The sequence below is a fragment of the Chenopodium quinoa genome, unplaced genomic scaffold (assembly GCF_001683475.1).
Source record: "Chenopodium quinoa cultivar QQ74 unplaced genomic scaffold, ASM168347v1, whole genome shotgun sequence".
Lineage (NCBI taxonomy): Eukaryota > Viridiplantae > Streptophyta > Magnoliopsida > Caryophyllales > Amaranthaceae > Chenopodium > Chenopodium quinoa.
The window spans coordinates 4,101,437-4,120,342 of record NW_018742484.1 but is presented as its reverse complement, the minus strand read 5'-3'; the positions used below and the strand labels follow the sequence as shown (position 1 = coordinate 4,120,342).

The 18,906-nt window shown below is 33.9% G+C and overlaps 2 protein-coding genes across 3 annotated transcripts; one reads left to right on the top strand and one right to left on the bottom strand.

Annotated features, from left to right (window-relative positions):
* Positions 1 to 6,316: 6,316 nt before the first annotated feature.
* On the top strand, positions 6,317 to 13,550 carry LOC110719464. Of its 2 annotated transcripts, XM_021898415.1 has the most exons (14): positions 6,318 to 6,708; positions 6,971 to 7,793; positions 7,890 to 8,019; positions 8,097 to 8,220; positions 8,298 to 8,396; positions 8,483 to 8,788; positions 8,881 to 8,988; positions 10,916 to 10,987; positions 11,062 to 11,148; positions 11,382 to 11,453; positions 11,535 to 11,621; positions 12,127 to 12,234; positions 12,834 to 12,902; positions 13,157 to 13,550. In XM_021898415.1, exons 1-14 carry the CDS (start codon positions 6,475 to 6,477, stop codon positions 13,232 to 13,234), a joined length of 2,397 nt encoding a protein of 798 aa, XP_021754107.1. In that variant the 5' UTR covers positions 6,318 to 6,474; the 3' UTR covers positions 13,235 to 13,550. The 2 variants fall into 2 exon arrangements, 1 of the variants encoding a protein (XP_021754107.1); XR_002511101.1 differs by lacking the exon at positions 13,157 to 13,550 and having other exon boundaries at positions 6,317 to 6,708; positions 11,531 to 11,621; positions 12,834 to 12,908.
* Positions 13,551 to 14,465: 915 nt separating this feature from the next.
* On the bottom strand, positions 14,466 to 15,008 carry LOC110719171 (E3 ubiquitin-protein ligase SIS3-like). The gene has a single exon (XM_021898076.1). It carries the CDS (start codon positions 15,006 to 15,008, stop codon positions 14,466 to 14,468), a length of 543 nt encoding a protein of 180 aa, XP_021753768.1.
* Between the last annotated feature and the right edge of the window lie 3,898 nt (positions 15,009 to 18,906).

Genomic DNA, 18,906 nt, shown 5'->3' with positions numbered 1-18,906 from the left:
TATTCCCTTTTAATTTGTACCCACAAATGCACAAATGTCTTTTTTTTTTGACAAAGAGTACTAATAAAGAAATACAAAAAACAAGACAACCAACAAATAACACTACGCAAAAACACCAAAGAGACACTTGCGAGAAAACTTTATTCGAGCCAAGTTGGAGTACTTGAACTCCACACTAGGCCCACGATCACGCTTTGTACCCACACGAACCACCTGCAATCCGCAGTTGATCTTGGTCGGTCTTCCACACAACTCATTTTCCTAAAGCGAGGATGAAAAATAGACCCGTAATGGTAAAACGGTTAATCTAAAGACTTGGCACTGGAATGCAAAGTGGCGAACTGAAAACTGGAAACACAAACTTTTTTCACAAACTTTTTCCACAAATGTCATTTGGTTGTGGATGTATGTTAAACTTAGTAATCATAGTTTGGATTATTCAATAAGATAATCCAATTATCTCATTTTTATCAAAAAGTTATTTTTAATTATCTCATCAAATCTACAATATTTACTACACACTTATTTTATGCAAGATAAACACTTAACCATAATTTCATTATTAGTTAAACAATTTGCAGTTCACGTAAGTGTCATTTGTTTAAACGAATACAACATCTGTCTATGATATCTCCATCCATTTATTACTCCCTTTGTTTCAACTTTCAAATTAGTTTTGACACTTTTCTTTTTCAATTGTCCCACATTAGTTTTTATACTTTTATTTTTATTTTATTTTTTTTTGGGTAAAAGCTCCATTATTATTATTTTGAGCATCTCTCTTAACCAAAAAGTGAGGGTCCAATACTCTATCACATCCATTTTAAAAAAAATACTCCACTATCTCCTGCCATATCTACTCCTTAATATAAACGATTATTTCACAAAATGTCACTGAGTACTTAAAAAATTCATCAAATGCCATCAAGATTTTCAAAATTACCCAAATGGCAGCGAGCTTTTCAAAAAATTCACCAAATGCCATTAATGACTAATGCTCGTTAACTCCGTTAGTCATTAAGATTAAATCATGACACGTGTCATGATATGATTGGTTTATTTTAATCATTTATTTTAATTAATAAAAATAATATTTTTTTTCTCGATTTTTGTGACAAAAATTGCTTGGTTAAAGTTTTGGGGTTCATTTTGAACCTTATGGAAACAAATTAAGCCCGGAATTGGCAAAAAAAAATAACGTAAATGCCCCGTTTTGTATGTTAAAAAATATCTCGATTAGCGTATCGTTATTTTTTAACCATGAAAATTGATCGGGTAAGGTGTTAGGGGTCATTTTGAATATTTATGGGAACAAATTAAGCTCGAAATTGGCAAAAAATAACGTTAATGTTCCGTTTTGTGTGTTGAAAAATATCTCAATAAAGGGTTAAAAAGAAACCCAAAACCTTACCTAATCAATTTCCATGGTTAAAAAATAACGACACGCTAGTCAAGATATTTTTTGACACACACAACGGAGCATTTACGTTATTTCTTTGCCAATTCCGAGCTTAATTTGTACCCATAAAAGGTCAAAATGACCCCAAAACTTTACCCGAGCAATTTTTGTCATGAAAAACGAGAATAAAGCATTATTTTTATTCATTAAAATAAATGATTATTGTATATTAATTTTAAAAAATAATGGCTTTTGGTGAAATAAATTTCCAAAAGTAATGGCATTTGGTGCAATAAGAATTGCATTAACGGAGAGCTAACGTCCCTATGCAATTAATGGCACGAGGTGTCATTGTACTGTTTGTTTGCGGCATTTGGTGAATTTTAAAAACCTTAATGACATTTGGTGAATTTTGTAAGTACTCAGTATTAATGATGAAATAGCCGTAATATAAATAAGAGCCCACTATCTTCTTTTAAATCTACTTTTGCATTAAGATAAAAATTGATACCCAAACAACTACTTATCACCTAAAATTATGTGTCATGATTAGTGTTAAATCTAAGCTACGATAATGGCCGGAGAGAGTAATTGATTATTCTAGAGAAATCATCATCCCATAATTACAAATCTGGCTTCAATCATCAGACTACAAGTTGTTGCGTGAGTGAATGATTATCATATCAACCATTAGTTGATTACTATGGAATCACCAACCCAGACAGAGACATCAGGTCGAGACCACACCATTGCATGGGCTGTGGCCTATGGGGAATCTTACATCCCGGAATTACTTTAGAGTCTTGGTTAGTTGATGGAGCATAAATGAAAGAGAGCAATTTAAACATGAAGATTGGAAGGTAGTGATAGGAATTGTAACTACAAAGAGTGGAGTGGACATCAGAGTTGAAGGAGTAGTTGTAATTGCAAAATCACCCAACTACGGGAAATGAAATCATCATTTAGATGACTCTCTTTTAAAAAGTACGAATTCTATACCTAGACGAAACAATCCCACTCGAATGTTGGAAGATAACAAGGAATTAGACTTGAATCAAAATGCTTAGAGTATTTTAGCATTTAAAAAAAATAAAAAGGTGTAATACTCCGTATTTTTATACATATATTAATTTAAGTATTATTTTATGACGTATTTAAATAATTTAAAATGAATTATTTATGGTATTTTAATATTTAAAAGGTGTTTTTTAATTAAAAACTCATTTATTATTTATTTAAATGGTTAAGAAATATTTTATTGTTATATTTGGAAATTTTGGAGCATATCTATACTTATAAACGAGTTTTAAAGTCAAAAAGATTTTAATTAAAGTCAAAATACCAATTTGAGTGGAAGTGAGAATCATTAAGGTCAAAAAGGGAAATTCAAGTGGAAGAGGGTTTTACAGAGGAGTATAAATATTCACCTAAAGGCAAAAATCTGATTTTTGCCAATGGTGATAATTCCAAGAGGTAAATCATCTCTCCCTCTCTCTTTTATTTTCCTCCTTATTTCCCCTTCCCCTTGCTCACACCTCACGACACACACACCACCACCACCACAGCAAGCCGCCGCCAGCACGGAGCAGCAGGCGCGGGAGGTGGCTGCACCGACCACCCTCCCCTCCTTGCGGTTTGGGGTTTTTTTTTTAACCTTGTTCTTTCTTGTTTTAAATTTAATCTAGATTTGTTTGATAATTGTTTTGGGATGTTGGGTGATGAATTATGATGTTTTTAATGTTGTTTAATATATGTAATTTTCAGATTTGATTTTTATATGAAAAAACCCCAAATTGATAAACCATAGGTTTCTAAATTGATGTTTATTGAAAGAATTTGATTGTGGTTGATTAAACCTATTGAAATTAATGTTTTAAAACTAAATTACAGCAAGTTTAAGGATTTTTATATTGCTGGAATTTTTAAATAGGAGACTTCCAAGTGAGCGATTTTGTGTAGTCGTGGTGATTTTGAGATTATATACGAGGTACGTACATGTACTCGATATTTATTAAGCGTGGAGAAGCACGCTAGGATTTGTTTTAGTTGGTTCTAAACTAGTATCATTCTAGGAATTGGTTAGAATTGGTGAATGGAATTGGATTGATTGTTTTGGAATGGTTTTGGTGAAATATTTGCGAGGAATTTATTTATTGAAATTAGTGATGTTGGAATATTGTTGTTGAACCATTCTTTTATTATTGGCATGTTTTAAGGTTTATTTAATTAAACTATATGTTTAATTTGGTTTGGAATATAAAAAGGGAATTTTATTATGGTTTCTATAATTTTTATTGATGTTATAAGCATGGGAATTGAGCTATTTAAGTGTCTATGTACACGATGATTAACTTATATTTTGGTGATTAAGTGCACTTATGGTGTTCTAATCACCGAGGGATAGGATTTGCGGTGCATTATGCGCTTAAGGTGTTATTTAACGCCGAACTAGTTTAAAAAAGGATTCAACATTAAATTATTTATGATCACTAATAATTCGAGAATTAAATTGGAATGTTTGATTACTTGAATAAATTATATTGATTGATTGTGTTATGGATTGAGAGTCATCACCAAGTCTAAAATATGTAAAGAACGTAAAAAAAAAAAAGATTACGCACCAAACTCTTGGAACGTATACACCTAGAGTATGAACATATGGGGGGAGTTATGAGGTTTTATATTTAACCATAGCTTCTACTGGGAGTACATGACGCTGTATTTTCTTTTTTATTATGCGCAGGATTCCGCCACTTACGAGTGGTTCTTTTATACTAGCATGGTTAGCTCCCATTTTAGTACCTCTTTGATGGGGCAGGTTAGGGGGGAAACCCGTTCAATGCGTAATCAAATAATTAAGCAATTGAATTGTTTATTTTAAGGAATTATTGTTGTATGCTTGTAAACAGGTGCTAAAAGTTAAGTTATGTGTTGCTAGGTTGTAAGCATATTAGTGTGTTTCGTTTACGTTTATATATTCAGCATTGCTAATTATGTGTTTGTATGTTTGTTGGCCTTGTCTTTATCTTGGCCCTACGACGACCCATTTCTAATGGCGAGTAGTGGGGACAAAGTAAAGAGAAGCTTTTCAGATGGCGACATATTCATGTTGGGGCATGAGTGAAGATCGAATCTTGTTTAGTTTCCATGAGGATATGATGTGTTTATTTACTTTAAGGGGTCGTTTGGTTCGCACAGGGTAAACGGAATGGAATCAACAAAGGGAAAGGAGGAGAAAGGAAAGTTAATCCCTCATTTTTGTATTGTGTTTGTTTTACATAAACAAAGGGAATCACATTTGCAACCACAACTACTCTCCTCCTTCTACAACCAGTCAACCACCACTACCCCTTAAATCTACCATTCACCTACCACCACCACCAATTTAGCCATCACCCTCCTCACGACCTACCACTGTCTCCCCTGTCGCCTGCCTGGCCACGCTGATTCCCTCCTCTCTACTTCCGTTGATGCCCTCTTCTCTCTCAATTTTTGATTTTTTTGGGGTGGTTTTGTGGTGGATCTGGAGGTTTTGGAGATATGGGTGGTGGTTGTGTCGAATTGGGTTAAGTGGTTTACACAAAAGGTGGGTTTTTCGGGTGGGTTTGGGTCGATTTTGGTGCGAATGTTTTCGGGGAGGGTGGGTTTAGGGTGTTTTCGGTGGGGTGATTTTCAGGGAGGGTAAGGCAAGGTAAGGTGAGGCGAGGGGTTTCGGTGGTGGGCGAGGGTAAGGCAAGGGTTTTCGGTGGTGGGCGAGGGTGAGGCGAGGGGTTTCGGTGGTGGGCGAGGGGTTTCGGTGGGGTGGCTAGCTGTTTCGATGGTGGGGAGTGTGGTGTGGTGGTGGCTGGGTGGTTTTGGGTAATTTTGGTGGTGGCTGGGTGGTTTTGGGTAGTTTCGGTGGTGGCTGGGTGGTGGCGTTAGTGTGTCGACGATTTGTTGGTGGCTAGGCAATGGATCTATTGGTGGTTGGGCGGTGGTGTCGGTGGGCAGTTGGTGTTTCGAGGGTGGTCAAGGTAGTTAAAAGGTTGGTCAAGGTAGTTGGGTGAAGAGGAGTTTGGGGGTTAGGGTGATTCCCTTGGGGGGGGGGAATGAAAATAGAGGAAAATGGGGTAATGGGAGGGGTAAAGGGAATGATTGAATTTGCCTATCAAACATCAACAAAGGGAATCACGACAGTTGATTCCCTTTCCCTTTGTTGAATACCCCCAATCAAACGGCCCCTAAATATTATTTATTGCTTGTGAGACTAACGCAAATGATTTTAATTATTTGGTTGGGTTTTGAAAGGGCTTACAATGGTTCCAAGTTGTAGGTTGACTTCGTTTTATTTTCATTTGACTTTGGTTTGAATTTACTTTCGTTGGTTTGACTTGAGTTGGGTTTGATATTTTTAAAAGGATTTTTGAAACGAGTCTTCCGCTGTGTGTCTTTGATATTTGCCTTAGACGTTAACACGGTGGCGGTAATGTCTTAAAATTTCTTATTTCGTATTATATAAAGGACAAAACAGATATTTTAAAATGAAAGAATTTCTAGGGTGTTATAAAAAGTGCCTAGAATATTTTAAGGTAAAAAAAGTTGATAGATTCCTTAATGAGTTAATGCCTTATATCTAAAACCTAACGTTAAGAAAAAGACCTATTTGATATACTAACCTTATTTATGCTTGCCTAAATCCGTAAATTTTAATTGGATTTAGCGGGTTGTTTGGGCCGGACCAAAAAAACTTGCCCGTGGGCTGTTTAAAAAAAACTTAGGATGGGCAAAGCCCGACTCATTTCATGCTAATTTTAATTATTATATAGCCCGCCCAAAATTGGGACGGGTCGATAGGTCGGGCCCATCTTGATCAGGTACCATGCCATGAAATTCTAAGATTGAAGAAAAAGATCTTCTTCTAAGAAGTGCAAATCATAAGGCGCCACGTCTCCAAATTGGCGGATAAACATACTCCCTCCCTTCTCTAGCCGTTCCTTTTACAGTATTTCCCTGCAATTTTCTGGGCTTAACAATTTTTCAAATGTTCTTCTTCTGCAACACCTTCTTCATCAACATTATCTAAATTTATCTCAACTATGGAAAAACTTTCTCTCTCTTCAACGCCAACTCCATCGTTTTCTCGCCCCTTTCTCTCTCCTCTTCTACCCTCTACTAAAAGGGTGTCCTTTACTCTTACTAACCCTAAGAAATTCTCAGTTTCTGCCTCTAAAAATGACCCTATTGATGATAATAAGCTCAATCAATGGGACCTTATGGAGCTTAAATTTGGAAAAATGTTGGGAGAAGACCCTAAACTTACCTTAGCTAAGGTCAATTCTCAACCTTATCAACACTCCCTTTTCTGCAATTTTTGTATCAAGTTCATAATTATTGTGTTTTGGTTCATGTTTTTGCTGTTATTTATGTGTTTTATAGCTTAATGAATTTGTTACATGGGCATGATAATGGGTGGGTTTGCTGATATGTTTTGATTGAAATATTTAGTTAGAGTAAATTTGTATTTATATGGGTTTTCTGCTGGTTAATTTGCTTGTTTTTTTTTTTTTTGGTGTTATGTGGTTGGTGATTTAGATAAAGGGAAGAAAATTAAACCCGGATGCATCTTATGTCGATATTGAGAAGGATTTTTATAGAAACAAGGGGAAAATAGTGGAAGTGAAAGAGGTTCCATTTGATGTGCCAGAGAAGCTTGGGTCGAAAAAAGTTTCGACTGGGTTGAATTTGGTGAAACCGGTTCCAAAGAAAGGGATTGTTGTAGGGGGTGGTGAGGATAATTCTAATTTGCCTGAGATAAAGAGGCCTAGTGAGTCCATTAGAAATAAGACGATTAGTGAGGATAATTCTAATTTACCTGAGGTAAAGAGGCCAGGTGGGTCGATTAGAAATACGACGAGTAGTGTTAGTAAGTCTAATGTTCCGAATGTTATATTACGAAAACCGAGTGTGTATAATGAGGAAGACGATGAAATTTATAGTTCATCGAGGTTGAAGATTAAGCCGAATTTGACATTGTCAATGAGGACAGAACCAGTGAGGGAGAATTTTAGTGGGATGACATTGTTAAAGAAGCCTAACATGAGAGAGGCGAATGAGGATGATGGTATAAATGAAAGCAGTTCAAGAGATGGATCATTGTATGGTGGACTACTGAACAAACCAGCAAATAAATTTGAGTCTAATATGGATGATGAAGGTCAAAGCTTGACTAGATTTGGTGAAGAAATGCTGTTGGAGAAACCCCAAGCCATGGTGCCCCAGGGCACTGAAGGGATTGGAAGCAATTCTATGCCTAATGGAATGGATGACATGCTAGAGGTTTATACTGAAACGTTTCTAGAATTTGGAGGCGAATTGATTTCAAAGCAAGATGGACCGGGAGAGATCTCCCCGACAGGTAAATAATGCATTTCCTTTGATTTTGCATTCTATTCTAGGCTGAAGGTATTTGCAGAAGACTAGCTATTAATGCTTGTAAGTATTTATTTTCAAGGAATGCAGAACCTTGAGCAGACTGATGCTGGGAATTCAGGAAATGGAGACGGGGTGAGTAAATCCTCAGGTGTAACAGAGACTGCCTCTCAGTTCTTTGTTGATTCTGCTCTCCGGGGAAAACCAAAAAGGTATACAATTCTGGATACTTTCCACATGTTTCTTAACCTTAGAAAGTTTAATATGCTAATAGGGTTTTAAATAATAGATTAGACCAATCTGTAAAAGAAACATCATCCTACCCAATTCAAGAGAGTACGGTTCATGCATATCCTGAAAGGTTCGATGGTAAAGGTGTCCAGGAAGAATTGTCTCAGCCACAGCCTCTGAAGGTTAGATCTCTTATGTTCCACTGGTTATAATTAACCACTATTAATGGGGGTAGATCTGATCCTCTATGCTCTTGTAGGAAACTGAAGAGACTGCTTGGACACAATTGGAGCATCATTTTAATCTTGGAGATAAGGTGGATGTGGAATTAATTAATTGCAGTCCAAGAGGATTTGTGGTATGGATTTGACTGAAGCTTACAAATTCGTTCTTCCTTGTTTTCTATATTTGTTTTTATCTTACATATATTGGCTCCTCTTTCAGGTATCCTATGTGTCGTTAATAGGATTTTTGCCATACCGAAACCTGGCAGCAAAGTGGAAGTTCTTAGCTTTTGAGTCATGGTTGAGAAGAAATGGTTTAGATCCGTCCAAGTACAGGCAACATTTAGGTATTATAGGAAATGATGATGTTTATAAAAAGAGCAGTTCTCTTGAGTCCTCACCAGTTCAAGAAGCCAGTCATAAAGAAAAAGAAAAACCTGAAATTACTGCTGATATGGAACTGGAAGATCTTTTGAAAATATATGACCAAGAGAAGATCCACTATTTATCATCATATATTGGTCAGGTTCGATCAAATTACCATGAACTCAGCATTTTGCTGTGCATATGCTTAGATTCATGAAAATGTAGTATTTATTATGTATTGCATCTTTGCAGCATATCAGAGTGAATGTCATGTTGGCTGATAGGAAGTCCAGGAAGCTTATATTTTCTATGAGGCCAAAGGAAAAGGAAGAAACAGTTGAGAAAAAAAGAAGCCTCATGGTAGTGAGCTTTTCCATCTTGTATATGCATTTGGTTCTTTCATTTTGTAAATGCAACCTTATTTTCTTTACAGCAGATCAAATGTTCATTTGTTTAAAAACTGCGTTTTGACATCAGTGACCTAGATATTAATTCAAAATGTGATTAGGGAAGTTCCATTAGGCTACCACATATATGGGCTTCCCTATGGTAGTTGTGATATAAATGCAAGCTAATTTTATATAATAAGATCTATGATTGCGTTTGACTTATGTTACTATCATAGCCTTTTGACTTAGTGCATAACACCCCCCTCCCCCAGCAGTTAAATTGATTTACAGTTTTATCATCTTCACCTGTTGTGGTGTTGCAGATTAGTGCATATTGTGGATCTTAAATAGTTAAATGGGATGAATCTATCAGCTAGAGATACTGTGTGCTGTTACCTTCTGAATAAGGTCATAGAATGTCATATTACAGACTGTATTTTTGGTATACTTTTAGGGTGAGGGTGGGGGTGGGGGTGGGGGTGGGGGGAAAGGGTTTTCTAATAAGGTAAGAGGATCGTTATGCAAATTAGCTAGGAGCCTAGGATAACCTAGCCATTGTGGAGATGATAGAATAGCAAGAGTGACTCTAGCCATGAAGTAGTTGGCTAGTTATACTCGTAAAGTGAAGTGCAAACTATTCATAATATTCTTTGACAGCGTATGAGTCTTCATGTAGTCCAGAATACATCATACTTTCAACTTTTCGAGCTATAGGCTGTCTGCATAATGTTAGTAAAGAGACCAGCTCAAATTAATGAAGATGGGCTGCTTTGAATGATTAGCAACCTTATAAACTCTATTGGGTCCTATATCTCTGATTGAGGATCCTATCCTTCCCTTAGGCATGCTTAGATTGAAATAATGTGTTGGCGGTGTAATAAAACTCAAAGACAAAAATAAAGGTGAGAAGAGGTTGTTAGTAAGGAAGATGAAGTAATAAAAGTGCAACAAGAAAGGAGAGAGGGGGAATCTATCACCCTCCTTTGTAATAGTTATCCTAGGTTGGAGGTGGGTAAGTGCTATACCCAATATGAGGGTAATAATTTCTATCTTTCTTTTTTTCCCTTCATACTAACATATTCTCTTTAACTACCACCTCATCCAAAAGAATTACTAAGCGCTACTCACCTTCATTATCTTAGTTTGACTTATATTATCCTCATAATGTATTACCCTTAATCCAAGTATACCCTTAGTTGGCTCTCTTACTGGATGAATCATGAAAAGATGAACTATGTTTCTAACAGCTAGTGTGAAATTTTGTCAGACTCTGCAGGACAAGAAAGTAACTGTGATTGCTTTCATGAAAACTCTGAAGTTTGATATGCTTGACTAGTATTACTTGATCAGGTGACCTCCCAAGAGCCAAGCCTTGGGAGTAAGTAATGTTTTGACGGCATGTTATAGTAGTCTATTGATTAATTATACACTTTGTAATGCTGGACTGTGTTGAATCTGTTGATTACTCTCTGCTAAGACTTCATGTGGTATGTTGCTTATATTTTTTGGCTGATAACACCTACTGTTACCCCTTTGTTACTACCTTTATCCTTTTTACAACAATTACTTCGTATTTTTCTGAGTGCGTCTTTTGGGAAACAATCTCTTCTTGCTTGAAATAACGCTGCATACATGTTCAGATGTTTTCACCTCCATGGCAAGAAGTACTCTTATTTTGTAATAAGACAGGATATTAAATTCACTTAATAGAGGGTAGCAGTACTATATTTCTATGTACAGGAATTTTTGTTGCAAAATAGAGATGATTTGAGCATATGGTCCTAGAAAAGGCTATAAGCTTTGTACATAGATTTTGTAATAAAATGATTCATGATTGATTGTCACCTTTTTCTTGTAACACTAAATTTTAATGTATTTACTGTACGTTCTGACTGTAGGCAAAGCTTAGCGTAGGAGATGTTGTGAAATGCTGCATAAAGAAGATAACTTATTTTGGTATCTTTGTTGAGGTATGGAAAAACTTATTTTTTGTAGATGAGGAATCAATTAATCGATGTTCTGGTAATGAGATGAGCTTTTGTAGGTTGAAGGAGTACCTGCTTTAATACATCAGACAGAAGTAACATGGGATGGCACACTAGACCCTGCATCATACCTTAAGATTGGCCAGGTAAGGAGGCTTGCCTTTTATCATTAAAAGTGCATGTTCATGTATATAAGGAACGCCATGTAACCTGGATCTTGAAAACTCATGCTTCCTCTACCTGTAGAGATTCTAGTATTTTACAAACTCGAGAAACAGCTATTTTAGCATTTTGCATAGCTAGTAGCCTTTTTTTTTTTTTTTTTTTTTTTTTTTTTTTTTTTTTTTTTGAGGTCTAAAGAGGCTGCTTTTGCTTGCAGATTGTGGAGGCTAAAGTTTTTCAGTTAGATTTTCAACTCGAGCGCATTTTCTTGTCCCTAAAGGAGATAACAGTAAGCATGCTCTCTTATTGCTATTCTGTTTTAGGCTAATTACTTGTTGCTCAGATCTTATCTTGTATTTTCTTGAGGCAGCCGGATCCACTAAATGAGGCATTAGAATGCATTGTTGGAAACAACGGCTGCAGTGGGGGATCAAATGCTGCAGAAATTGACTCAGAGGTTTGTGCCTTCATGTTTTACCTTAATTATGCCATTTTGTGCTGCCATATTGCAAATATCTCCATATCCTTAGCTTCTCGGGAATCCTTAGTCTTACCCACATGTCAAAAAATGCTTTCATAATTGAGTACTTGTCTTAAAAAGCTATTGGACTAGTTCTGTAGTATATACTGAAAAGTGTTTATATTGTTTTGTTTGAGCTTATTGTCTAGTTAAAATTCTATGTAGAGAAGGAAGCCATAAGTCATTAACAAAATTTGTAACTTACTAATCTTGGCTAAGTTAATTTCATAAATTGCAGTTGCTTAGGGAAATAATTTTGTCATCAACATAAATCCTAAAACCCTTGTAGAATCAAGATGGATGTAATATGCATATTTTGTGGCATGATGCTGAAGCTAATTATTGCCTTTTATTGAATTATTGATTCACAGCTTAATTGTTTATGGGCATGTAGTTTGGTCATGGTCGAACTTAACATTATTTTCTTGAATTTATTAACCAGTGGGCTGAGGTGGATTTACTTTTTAAAGAACTGCAAGCAATTGATGGTGTTCAGAAAGTCACTAAGGGCCGGTATTTCTTGAGTCCTGGTTTAGCTCCCACGTTTCAGGTGAGCTCAATGTGGTGTCAATATTTATCTCAATTGTAATAGGTGTCTTTCACATTTCTATGAATGAAATATGTGATTGTTTGCCAATAGTCGCTTAAAATGAGATCTTATGGTGATGAGCCATATGTGCCGCTAATTACCATGATAGTGTTAGGGCCTTGAGGACTTAAGTAGTTTACATTAAACAGAGTGCGGCTACATATTTATTTCCTTTGTTTATTACTTCATTGCATCTTTTTTGTTTGGGGAATTAAATGTCATCAATACATAAATTGCTGTTTGTGGATTCATCTTTTGTAGTAAAAAATAGTATTGTGCACTCTCACAAGAGGTAAAAACATATCAAATGTCGTCGAATAGTATAAAATGTCAATATGTCATTCATAGGAAGATTAGTCTTGTGCACTGTCAGAAAAAGCAAATGCTCCAATGTTTGTGCTCTTAAAATAAATAAAAATCCCTGGGACATTTATTTATTGATCAAGCCCTTTCAAATAAGGGGACGTTTTATCTAAAGTCCACAATTTTGTCTTCTTGAGTAAGCTTTTGCTTTTAATCACTCTCGTGGTCTTATATCTCCATCTAACTCTTCTTTTCAGGTTTATATGGCATCTATGTTCGAAAACGAGTACAAGCTACTAGCTCGATCTGGAAACAAAGTACAGGAGGTAATGTTCAAACTTGTTGCTATGTAGTGTTTCTCTTAACATCAGACTCTCGTAATCTCGTTGCTCCCTGTGTGTGGCAGTTCCATCCTTTTATGATGGGATCAGATAGTTGTTAGTTTCATGTTTGGTCCACTGAAATATGCCTCATAAGATTTGCCATGACTAATATCAATTATCTGATTTTTGATAAATTTGTGTTCTTTGTTGATTAATTAATATCAACTCTGTAAATTCTCTCTCCCTGATTTTTGTAGTTAATGGTTCAAGCATCACTGGATAAAGAAGAGATGAAATCGGCGATTCTCAATTGCACAAACAGAGTTGAGCTATGATTTTGATCAACCTCTACCTCCAATATGTACATTCTCTCCTTCCACAAATTGGCGATTCTTAATGCTTTCATCTTTTCTCTTGATTTGGGGCTCCCTAACCTTTGTTTATTTGTTGATTGTAATTTCTTAGTTGGGATTGGGATATTTTGGTTCTTATACTATCCTACGAGGACATGCTATAGGATCTTATATTACCTGTAAGGCTGTACCAATTATACGAACAATACCAATCAGCAGAAATTATCATCCATTTAAATTATATTCAGTAATCACGAATGTAAATAAAGAGTGTTTGTTATATAGTTTTTTTTTTTTATTTTTTTATTTTTTTTATTTTTTATTTTAGTCACTATTTTTCTTTTCATTGTTCTCAATCTTCACTTCTATGGCAAAATAGCTACTCTACGTACACAAGCAAAACCCATGAAACTTTTGCATGTATGTAATTCTACTACGTACAATATTGTTTGGAAACAAACTTTTTTTGACCATAATTTTAGTGACACTTTACATTTGATTAGCTCTATACATTGTCCTTATTTCATTAAATGGCAAACCATATATGGTTTTGGGCCTATTTTAACCCTAATATCCTAAATAACTAACCTACCTCCCAAATATTTTACGTAGTATTAACCCCATACCCAAAACCAACCCCTTCGCCCTCCATTATTCCCGGCCACCCCTCTTCCATTATTCCCACCCCACACCCAGTCGGCCAGCCCCTTAATTTTTCTTTTTTTTTTTGTCTAATTATTGAGGAAAAATCTTATCCTCAACTTTTGTATTGTTTGCGTCTCAAGTCTCCTGAATTTTGTACTCCATATTATTATTATTATTATTTTTTTTTTTTTTGAAAGGCTGTACTCCACATTATTTATTATCAAAAGTATTAATTTTGTGACATCTCAAGCCTCCTCAATTAGACACTAAGGAACGACTTTGTTCTTAAAATAAAAAGAAATAAAGGAACCCTAATGTTTGGTTACTAAAGATTTATCAAAATAAACATCTTTATTAAATCAAGATTCAAGAAGCATACGCATTAGAGTATTACATACATACAATATGGTCAATATCTATCTAACTTTGTTACTATTCTTGTAATAACTACTAATCTCTAACAAATTACAAAATCAAATCTTATCACATTGGATTTGTAACTATGCAGCATCAATAATTCAACAATCGATCTAAATCAATACACCAAATTAAACTTCAATTAAAAGTTCTATGGCAAAATAATAAACCTACACAAGGGACAAGTCTGACGATCATACAACCACTTCCACAAGCAACTCCCATGAAACTTATGCATGCACGTAGTTCCCGAAACCGTTTCTCCAACTTCAAATTCTTCTTGACAAACACCACAGACTTCTCCTCTATCTTCTTCCAAAACAACCGTGTCTTTCATCGCCATTTCACGTGGATCAACCAGCATCTCTTTCACCATTATCTTGGCCTCGATGTGCATAAACTCGAAGTATGTCTCATCAAACACCGTGGTGAAATCCCGGCCACTAGCTTCCGCCCTTCTCCTAGCCACCTCGGCAAGACGGCCTTTGGTCTTGGCTAGGGTGTTCATGAGTTCGTCCCCTTCCTTGGAATCCAAGTCATGGTACTTGGAGTATTCGCCCCAATTGGTTAACTTTCTTAAGATGTCTACCGTTATTCTTGCTAGCTCTACGACTTCCGAAGTATATTCATGATTAACTTCCATTCTAGAAAATTGTTGAGAAGATTGAGAGAGGATAGGATGATGAACTTCCATAATATGGTGGGAAATTAAGTGTGTCTCGAAAAATATGGTTGCAATGCAATAATATGGATAATTATTACAAATAAAAAAGATCTTATGCTATGAAGTTATGTGAAACTAAAATGTACGTACATATATTATACAGCTTTTGGGTCGGTAATACAATCTAGGGCGGTGGCAACTTCTTAAAATTATTCTAATTTAATCTAATTAAGTAAAGTTATATGATATGAACTAATTCTATCATAAAGTTACTTACCAAAAAAAAAAAAAAAAAAAAAAAAAAAAAAAAAAAAAACTATCATTCTATCATGCATATAGTTATATCACTTGTTATCCAAAACCTTCCTAATATAGGAAGCGGAAGCTTCTGCGCGCATGTAACCCAAGTACCCTAGTATTTTATTTATTTATTTATTTATTTTTAATAGGCTCCCAATACCCTAGTATAATCTATCATCTCTGAAATATTAATTCCTAAAATAATTCTATGTAACAGACAAATTCCAATTTTGTATGTTTATTTTTACAAATTCTTAAATAACCTGGTTCATATTAATTTATTGTGAACCATAACATTAGATACACTATGATTGTTTTATTAATAAAGAAAAAGGTCACTATTACAATAAGGGTTATTATATTGAAATAAAAGTCATTTTGGTATTATAAAGGCTATAAGCGATTAATTTTTTTTTATTTTTTTTAATGAAATTTCTTGTATACTGGTCAATATGAATAATAAAGATCATGATGTTAGAATTAAGGTCACTATGTTCAATATAACGTCGTACTTAATGTTCACAATAATATTAAGGTCACACATTTTTTAATAAAGGTTACTATGTTAAAAATAAGGTCACTATGTTCAAATTAGGGTCACTATGTTCAATATAATGTCAGTTGCGTGCGTATAAGCTTCAAGTCCACAATAATAATATTGTGGACCAGGTCCACGCAAGTTTTTTCCGTTTATTTTATAAGAAAAATCTATCTAACTCTAAAAGAAATTCCTAAAATAATCTTATTTGAGATTTGTTAGTTGTGAGACTTGTGTGATAAATTTTTAGTGTCAAATTATTTGCCTTGCCACACAAGATTATTTAAATTTTAAATAATTATTTGTACCCCAATGGCTAAAGATGGCACTATGCAAGCTGGCCCAAGGCCCGGCACGAAAAAAGCACGGCACGACATAGGCATGATGCAGGCCTGGCCCGACATGGGACGACACGTTACTGTGCGTGTGGGCCGTGGGCCGCCTTTATTTGGAAGAAAGTGACACGACAAAACATGCTAAAATCAATGAAATTTTAAATTAATACCACTTTAGTCTTTAGATAATATTTTAAATGTTTATCTAACACCTCGGGGCGTTCTTATTTAAATACTTGACTTTTGCCCGGTGTTTGTTTCTTCCTTCTAGTCTTTGAAATACAGAATATCAAAGGGTTGATCACCGTTCCTATTCGTTCTTGTATCGAGGAACTTTATGGTCTTGTTGACTACAATACTTTTTTTTTCAGCTCTAGATTGGTTAAATTAGTTGATTTTTTTATTGTTTTGTCAATTTTCGAAATTTGCACCGAAATTTACAGTTTGTTTGGGTAATGTTAAGGGAAGGAAAAGAAAGGAAGGGAGGTGAAAGGGAGGGAAGAGAAAGAAAGGTGAAGGAAGAAGGATGAGTTTTCCTTCCAAATCTCTCCATTGTTATAGGGATCATTTTCTTAGAATTTAGTCCCTCCATTTATCTCCCCTCTCATTCCCTTCATCCCTAATTTTTTATCTATATGAAAGAAACTTTTTCCCTCCATTTCCCTTCCCTTCCTTTCCCTCTATTTCCTTCAATCCAAACACACTCTTAAGCAAGTCTTCTTGCTTAAAGGATCGGAGCAAGTCTTCTTGGTTTTTTAAACCCTGAGTTTTTTTTTTCTTTTTTATGACATCTTTTGACCTTGAGTTCTTGTTGCTCGGAAATTAGTTAATAACACTCTCCTAAGGTTTTTTTTCAACTCTAGATTGGTTAAATGAGTTGATTTTGATTCTTTATATAGTAAATTAGATGAAAGCCCGTGCGATGCACGGTTTTTTCATCTAAAGTTTTTAATTATTTGATTTATTGTGTTTAATAATTTCAATTAAAATTACAAAAGTTTAATTTTAAATTTTTTTTTACTGTAATTTATAATACAACTTTATTCATTATAATTGAATTTATTAAATATAAATAAATTGTAAATATGATATTTTATCCGTTACCTAAAATCTTTTATGTGAAAAGATAAATTTTTAATTTTTTAAATAATTTAAATCCTAAATCCTAAATCATCATTCATGGTTTATGTTAGCAAAAAATTAAATCTTTACATTTATACAAAGTAAATCAATATATTTACTAATAAATGAAAAATTGTCGTGAAATTGATCAAAAAATTGTAATTGTATAAAATCAAATCTATGCATTGGAATTTTTTCATCATCTCCAATAATAGCGAAAGTCATCCATATAATAAGTATACAACATCAAATCGTGTGTCATTTGCCTTAGCTTCTTCTTACAATTTTTAAAATTAATTTGAAATAGTTGCATTAAATATATGTATAAAAGCCAAAAAGTAATTAATTTCAACCATATATGCTTTTACAATGCTCAACATAAAATTTCTTAGTAACTAAACTAAGCTAGTCAATAATTAGCTAGCTTCCAAATTGTTACATTTTGTCTACAATGTCGTGGAGAATATACATCCATTACATCTTTAATCAAAAGTAGTATGATATGAATTGCATCAATGAGATCAAGACCACTAATTGCAATTAAAATGCGGTCCATCCCTGTGTTTATTCATGCATGGAACTTTTATTAAATCAATATAATGACAAAAAATCAAGGCATTGGATTGGAATGATTGAAAAGTATCTAAAGAAGTAAACTTTTTCTTCAATCAATTTTTGATGAAAGTGTTGAACAAAGCTGGTGTTAATTGAGGCATGAACGTAATCACCCTATAATTAAAAATAAGAAATTAAGTTAATTTAATAACTTGATTAAGCCACTTAAATTACAATTTTTTTTAATAAAATTAATTAATAAAAAACTAAAGAGGTATATAAAAAAATATAATAAATGTAAATTAAACAATTTATTTAAAAAAAAAAAAAAACCTCCTCTTCCATTAGGACCATATCCAAACTTTTAAGCTATGTTGTTTATAGAAATTTAGTATGTCAAATAGGCGAAAAACTTGAACTTTGATTTTCCAATCATTTTTGCTCGAATTTAATTCTCTAATTAAATTAGATCTGCATGTAAAAACAAAATTCAATAAACAAAACATAAACCGATAATCGTTAAGTATCCCAAATAAATACAATGTAAGTAATAATTACAAATATAAATTAATTTTAAAAATTACCCCAGACATTGATAAGCTAAAACTAACACAAAATCACTAACACAAAATTCACTTGATGAGGTTTTATATTGATACGAAATTTTGTTAGTGTTGTATGATGCGTTAGATCTGCATGTAAAAACAAAATTTAATAAATAAAATATAAACATATAATCGTTAAGTATCCCAAATAAACACAATGTAAGTAATATTACAAATACAAATTTAGATATAGGAGTTTAGAAATTAAGCTAAAATTACCCGACCATTGATGACCAAAAAGTAACACAAAATTGGCTTGATGCGATTTTGTATTGATACGAAATTTTGTATCGTATGATGTGTCAATTTATAATGGTAGGTATCACAAATTTTGATTTAATTATAATTAACGAACAATTTTTATTTCTTATCATAAATACTATTAAAATTTATCTTATAATGGAAGGTATCAAACTTTATTATAATCATTTATCATTTGAATATTTTTTATTTATTTTATTGGGTTATCATGA